This window comes from Eulemur rufifrons, chromosome 19 (assembly GCF_041146395.1).
Source record: "Eulemur rufifrons isolate Redbay chromosome 19, OSU_ERuf_1, whole genome shotgun sequence".
In the NCBI taxonomy this organism is placed as follows: domain Eukaryota; kingdom Metazoa; phylum Chordata; class Mammalia; order Primates; family Lemuridae; genus Eulemur; species Eulemur rufifrons.
This window is the reverse complement of record NC_091001.1, coordinates 80153371-80159894: the sequence shown is the minus strand read 5'-3', so window position 1 is coordinate 80159894 and position 6524 is coordinate 80153371. Positions and strand designations below refer to the sequence as shown.

Sequence of the window (6524 nt, the reverse complement as noted above, 5' to 3'; positions counted from 1 at the left end):
TACATCCCAAGTGTCTGCTTGATACCAATTTTGTAAGTAAACTCCTTATCTCTACCCTGTCCTCCCAAGGGTGCACTCTACAAAGAAGAGAGGAAGCAAGAGACCCAGGCTCATCCCTTGTGAAAACAAGTAGTTGTTCCCCTGGTACCATAACCTTTGTCTCCAAGCTGTCCAATCCAGAGTTGGGAGACAGGTGGGGAGATTTGCTGGGAGGTAGGCAGTTTGTTCCCATTTTAAACAGCTGGGGAACTTTGCTTACGGGTGTCCTCTGCTGCCCCCTGTGGCCAAAACATCAATGTCTCTAGAGACACCCCTCTAAACCCTGGGATCCAGCTCCCTCACCCCCACTCCCACCATCACCTTTCAAAAAGTTTTTCCCCTTTAGTCCTCCATGAGCTCTAAAAAGTAAAATAGGCACTCTAGCCACAAGCCTGCATCTGGTTTACACTCTTAGCTCCTTCCTGCAAAGGTTGTTGAACTGAATCCTGCAAGAAATCTTAAGAGGTCGTTGGGCCACCCAGCTCCACTCTAAGCAAGGCTGGGCCCAGTCCTTTCGGGAATTATATAGGACTTTTGGTGAATCTCAAATACTGCCAAAATCTCAGACTCTTCAAAGTCTGGGATTTCCACAAAATCCGTCCAGTTGTTTATTTTAGCTTGGGGACCTTTCACTTATAGGGCAAAATCCCAATTAGGAAAACAGGGAGGTTGGCCCTGGGGAAGGAGCTTTATTAATTAATACAACTGATGTGCTCTTGAGTGACTTTTTACCTTTCCTCTTTAAAAAAAAAAAATCGAAAAAGCTAATTTCATAAACTTAATCCTGCTGAAATGTTCTCTATGGGTTGCAGGTGTTGCTTTGTGACCTGCCAAGCACAGCCCAGGACTCAGAAGCTCTTGTGGCAAACGACTTTGGGGACCTGGAAGCCACCAACGTGGCTTCCCCTACTCCAGTCACAAGTGAGGGAAATAAGTTTATGGCAGATTAAGGGAGAACTGTCTACCAATTTGAATTCCTCACTAGATAATTAAATGTGTCCACTAGAATTGGCTGGTTGGAGAAACCCAGTACAAAATCATCCCATTCCCGAAACCACCAGCCCCAAGAAATAGCTCCTTAGAGAGAGATTTGCAATCTTCGTTTGAATTCATTGACTGTCAGGCATGATGTTTGATTTCGAAGTCTGTATAAAGCTCAGAAAATGAGAAATTTTCTGAGCTAGGAAAATGAGAAAATGTGTCTAATTCCCAGTTCACCTTGGATTTTTCCCCTTCTGCCTTCCCAAGGCTCCTGAAAAGTATTCCCACCCCTCTTCCTGCATACAAGGGGGGAAATACGGGTTCATTGTGTAATATGGCACTGAAACAAACCTACCCTCCCCCCACGATCGGTTTATGTATTAATAGATTATTCTAATAGGAAATGTGGCAAGAGGCTAAAGGGAGAGGTGCAGCACGGCTTCCGGTTCCAGGGCGCACCAGTTCTCTTGCTCTTGCTTTCTTTTCAACTCACACCTGTGAAGCCGAAGGGCCTCCCAAGTCCCTTCCTGAGATGTTTCTGCGTAGGTAGGGAATGGCAGAGCTCGGCACGGGGCAGAGGTGCACCAGGGCCAGCGCGGGTCGAAGCAGCGTTTAAAGAGCAGCTGAAGAATCCCTAAGTTCTAACTGCCTGCGTGAGCCCTTAAATCTACAGTCTCCCGACACTTGTAGCCATCACATTCCTAGGACTTCAATCGAACCCCGGAGTCGCGGAGGGGAGGCCCGAGATGCAGTGACTTGCGGACACGCTGCTGTCACCTCACGATCACACTGGGGAGCCATTCTGATCTCTCCAACTCTGAACACGCCCGGACCCGCGCGGTGGTGGCGGGGTGTTGAGAGCAGGGGGCGGCAGGCCAGATGGCCCGAAGGCCCTCCTCTCCCGCATCCCGCCAAAACTAAACCGCCCAGCACAAGCCTGCAAGCAACAGGTGTGCTGGTTGAAGGAAGGGAAGAGCAGGCACAGCCCTAGCTCAGTATAAGTGCACTGTTTCTTCCAGGCCAGACCCGCAGGTCTCCCTGCCTCTCCTCCCAGACAGCAAAGTCCGCCAAAAGGGGCGCAACGCCTGGGCCCGGAACGCGGCGGCTGGGGTTCTCGTAATTATCCCCACCCCGCCCGAGGGGCCACGCGCGTGGCAAGGGAGGCGGGAGGGCAGCATGGTAGTGTCTCTGTGAGGCCCAGCCAGCGCGGGACGCTTGGCGCTCGGGGTCTGTCCTCGTCCCAAGGGCACGGCGTGGGTGGGAGGACACCCGCGCTGTGGCGCACTCGCGGAGCCCCGCTCCTCGCTGCTGCCTAGCCCCGCACAAGCTGCACCTCCGCAGCATGGGGGCCCACCCGGCTACCCGCCACCCCGGCGACCTCATAAACAACTCCTGGAACTGCGGAGGCAGGAGGCGGGGCGCGCGGGCGGGCCGCTGCGGAGCGGAGCGCAGGGCAGGAGGCGGGCCGGGGTCAGGGCAGAGGCTGCGGCCGCGCCTCGCCATTGGCCGGGAGGCAGTGGGCTGCCCGGGCGCGCGGCGCGGCGCGGCGCGGGCGGGGCCTCCCGGCGCGCGCCCGCCCCCGCCCCCCGCGCCCGCGCCCCTCGCGCCCTCCCCTGCGCCGGCCGCCGGAGTTTTTAAAGTGGGCTGGCAGCCGCGGGAGCCTTACTTTCGGGAGCGGCCCGCCGCACAGCTCCGGCGCCCGCCGCCCTCCCGCCCCAGCGATCCTGAGGCGGCCGTACAATCCTCGGCAGTGTCCTGAGACTGTATGGTCATCTCAGCAGCCTCTCCCGCCCGGCCTCGGACTCCTTCCAACTCCGGTCATTCGAACCACTTCTTTTTTTGAAAACCCAGAAAAGTGACTCCTTTTCGAGGGAAAAAGGAACTTCGGTTCCCTTCTCGCTGTCCTCTTTTCGCGTCTGACAACCTCCACCCACTCCTTTCCCCGACCCCGCCTCCGCACGCAGGTTCCTCCCAGTCACCTTTCTTCGCCCCCCTCCCCCGCACCTAGCCAGCCGCCCGCAAACTTCCACCTGACTGTGCGGGGCGCTCGGGACCTGCGAGCACTAGGACCTTTAACACCCGCCCGAACCGCGGGGAGCGGACGAGGGCCAAAGCGAAGGAAGCGGCTGCAGCCACCACCCGCCGCCGGGGAGCCCAGGTGCTCGGCTTTTCAAAGGGCCACAGCGACAATGACAGCTGACAAGGAGAAGAAAAGGTAAGCAGGCGTCCGAGCAAATGAGGGAGCTGGTTTGTAGCAATGGCCCGGGCTGCGCGGGGCTGGCGCAACTGAGAGCGATTGGGAGAGGAGTGTGGGGAGGTCTTCGAGGCCCGAGGATCAATTTGGAGGGTTTTGAGGGAAAGAGCAGGTGCCCCGTCTTGGGACGCGGAGCTTCGGCTTCGCAGTGGAGAGTTCTGTGGCTCAAAGGAGTGGAGAATCCGCGCGCGCAACGAGGCCAAGAGGCCGAGGGACCTGGCCCTGGAGGTCGGAGGTGCTCCAGCGGTGCCTTTCAAAATCTCCCAGCCCTTGTACTAGACAACTGTGGCCAGCGCTTGAAAGGTTTCTCGGCTGATGGCCTCGACTTTTTCAGGTCTCTCATGCTGGGGCAGCATCCACTCTTATCTTTAACTCTGGATCCCCCGGGTTTTTCCAAATGCTCTCCTATGCCCGCACCGAGCCCCAAACCGGCCAGGGGCTGGAGGAGGAGCGCGACGCAGGTACGCGCCCCCCCGCGGAGTTGCCGGACCCGGCAGTGGGCCCCGCTCCCGGGCTCCACACCCCACCGAAGCTTGTAGAACCCCCTTCCCTCACCCTGCGCCTTGGCTCCGCCAGAGAGTGGGTAGTGACCTGGATTGCCCTGCGGGGGCAGGTGTCTTGGTGTTCAGGGAGAGGATGGCGACACTGGGCTCCCCTGGCAGGTCCGGGTGTCTTTCTCCTAAGAGGACAGAGAAGGGCAGCCACTGTCTGCCTGCCTGCCCTCGCGAGCCGCCCGGCACTGGGTGAGAGGCAACTCCGGCCAACTCTCGCTGCCCTCCCGCCCCCTCCCGGCCGCTCCCAGTCCGGGCTCTCTCTGAGCTAGGGTGGGAGCTTACAGCACGGCCGCCAGACGTGGGTACGGCCTCACCTTGCGCAAAAGTGTGCGGCTTGCCGCCTGGCCCCTCGCTCCTCCGCTCTCCATTCGTGCTGTCCCAGTGGGCTGGAGCTTCCATCGCCGCACTTGGCGGCGGATTGTCAGGTCTAGCCTGCTGGGGACTGGAATCGAACATGCGTCTGGAGACCCGTGGCGGGGCGGCGGTGAGGTGGTGCGGGGATGAGGAGGAGCGAACCGCGAAGGGAGGGGGTGACTGGCCCGGAGGGCTCAGTGCCTGGGTTGATTTGCTCCTGTGCTGACTGCCACTGCGGGACCAGAGCCAGAAACCGTGTGTCCTCCGGTTCCCACCTCCGGGCACCGATAAGGATTTGATAAACGGGAGCGAATCGCGCCCGTTCTGGCCAGGCGCCCAGGCCCTTCACTGAGGGATCACTAGGGGAAGGGATTGGGCCCCGTTCCCTCTCTCCGGCGCAGTCCCCCGGCTCGAGATCGCGCCCCCAGGCCTGGGACAAGTGAGGGAGCCCTGAGACTGCGCTGGCGGTTCCCGGGGCTCTCGGAGCGGCCTTGGGGTCCTGTCTTTTGAGGGCAGCGAAGCAAGGAAGACTTTACGATTCCAGTGCATTTTGTAAAACCAATCATGATGACAAAAATATTGATGAAACAATCACAAAAACAAATTTATAGACAGCCCCTCTGCCAGCGCTCTCTGCTCCGGAGATGGCAAGGGAACTTAAACAGCACATTTTACAACTGTGATGCCGATCAGATCAGCGAATGTCGCAATCATCAAGGTGGGGCCTGATGGTAATCTTGACAAATGTGTGAAATGTCAGCGTCACCTGCGCGCCTCAGCGCCAGTTCTGTGCAGTTTTGCGCTGTATATTAATCGTCGCGAGAAACTTGGGAACAGGGAAAAAATGATTGCGACACACCTGGCTACAGTACCTCCTTCATTAGCGGGCTGACGGAGAGAGAGAGTCGGAGTGGGAGCGGGAAGAAAGTTGCCTAATTAGACCCCAGATTATTGGCGAGACTGGCCGCTTTAAGGACCACTGCGGGGACTGCCTGCGAAACGCCTAGGAGGCCACTGTGTGAGCTGGGGCACCTGGCTGCTGACCGCGCCAGCGTGTCCGCCCTCTGCGACCTGCCTGGATTTTTGTGTAGCAGAATGGCAGAACAAACAGCGTGGCCCTCACCATCCACAGTCCGGTGAGGCTGTCCAATTCCTGTTGGACTAATTCTTTTGAGATTCGTTTTTTTTACGCCTGGCTATGTTTGCAGGGGGATTCTTTAGGGACCAAGATGTAATTGAAATATGCGAACCAATACAGTGAAAGTTGGCGTTGTCATGTAAGTGGCCGGCTGTAGTTTTCCTGAGTACCTCTCAAGAGCGCTTGACACCAAGGGAGCTCTCCCTCAATGATTATGCCTCCCGGGTAGTTCTTAAATGTTTGCGTTTCTTTGTTTCAGGCTGAGCTATTTCTTCCCCAAAATGTAAAATGCACAGAATATTTTCAGTGTTCCTTCTATAATAACAATAGCCCCTCAAGAAATGGGCAGATTATTTTGTCCCAAAACATTCGTGTGCGGATGGATATGTTAGTGTTCAATAATAAAGAGTTTGCTTTCTAAACTTTGGCTGGTTGGCTGGTCTGGATAGAAGGTACCAATTTTGGTGGCAGTGGGCATTTGCAATGACATCAAAGATGTCAGAGCTGAGGCTTGGTGAGGGTACTGTACTTTCACTCATCTTTTTATTCACCCATCTGTCAGGAGTGAAGTGGAAGGCTCGATAACCAGCCAGGGTTCCTGATTCTAGGAGGAGCTAGAAAGTGAGTGACTTACCTCCTGATAAAACAATTTCTGAGTCCTTTCTCTGGGAGAGAAAAGAGTGTGGAAGTTCTTAGATGTGTGAGGATTGGAGAATGGGTCATGTAAATGTAAATTAGGTCCTAGATAATCAGGGCTCAAAGTCCAGTCCCAAGCACCTTCCAGGAATGCTTATCTAGTATTGCTTAGTGCAGGGTGAGCTGTGGAACGGCAATTGGAGACATCTGGAGCAGAAGTTTGCAGGTTACCTCACCCTACCCCTGACAGCTGGACTTAGCTGTTCCTTTGCTAAAATCAAATCAAATTCCATCATTTTTCAACTCTGAAGGGAAAAATATTGCTAGATGGGTTTTCTCAATTTAAGCATTGTTTAATAAATATTCAACACTTGATATGTTTCTGTTGCATTACCAGAAACACAGAATAATGCAGAATTGATATAACACATTATTGGTTCAGATATTTAAATATTAATTCATACAGGTTTCATGAAGTTCAAAAGAATGCTGTGGCTTCAGATTTTTCAGTGTTGTTTAAGGGGAACCTAGAATTATTTTATAAGAGATCATGGAAACCATCTAGTCA

The 6524-nt window shown here is 55.1% G+C and overlaps 1 protein-coding gene across 2 annotated transcripts in view; it reads left to right on the top strand.

The window, feature by feature from the left end:
* The first annotated feature begins 2955 nt into the window (after window positions 1-2955).
* The window catches only part of EPAS1 (endothelial PAS domain protein 1), an 88199-nt gene continuing 84630 nt past the window's right edge, over window positions 2956-6524 (top strand). For both annotated transcript variants that reach the window (XM_069495098.1, XM_069495097.1), the window contains exon 1: window positions 2956-3235. In XM_069495098.1, the coding sequence (XP_069351199.1) occupies window positions 3210-3235 (26 nt within the window). In that variant the 5' untranslated portion in view covers window positions 2956-3209. The remainder of the gene's footprint in view (window positions 3236-6524) is intronic.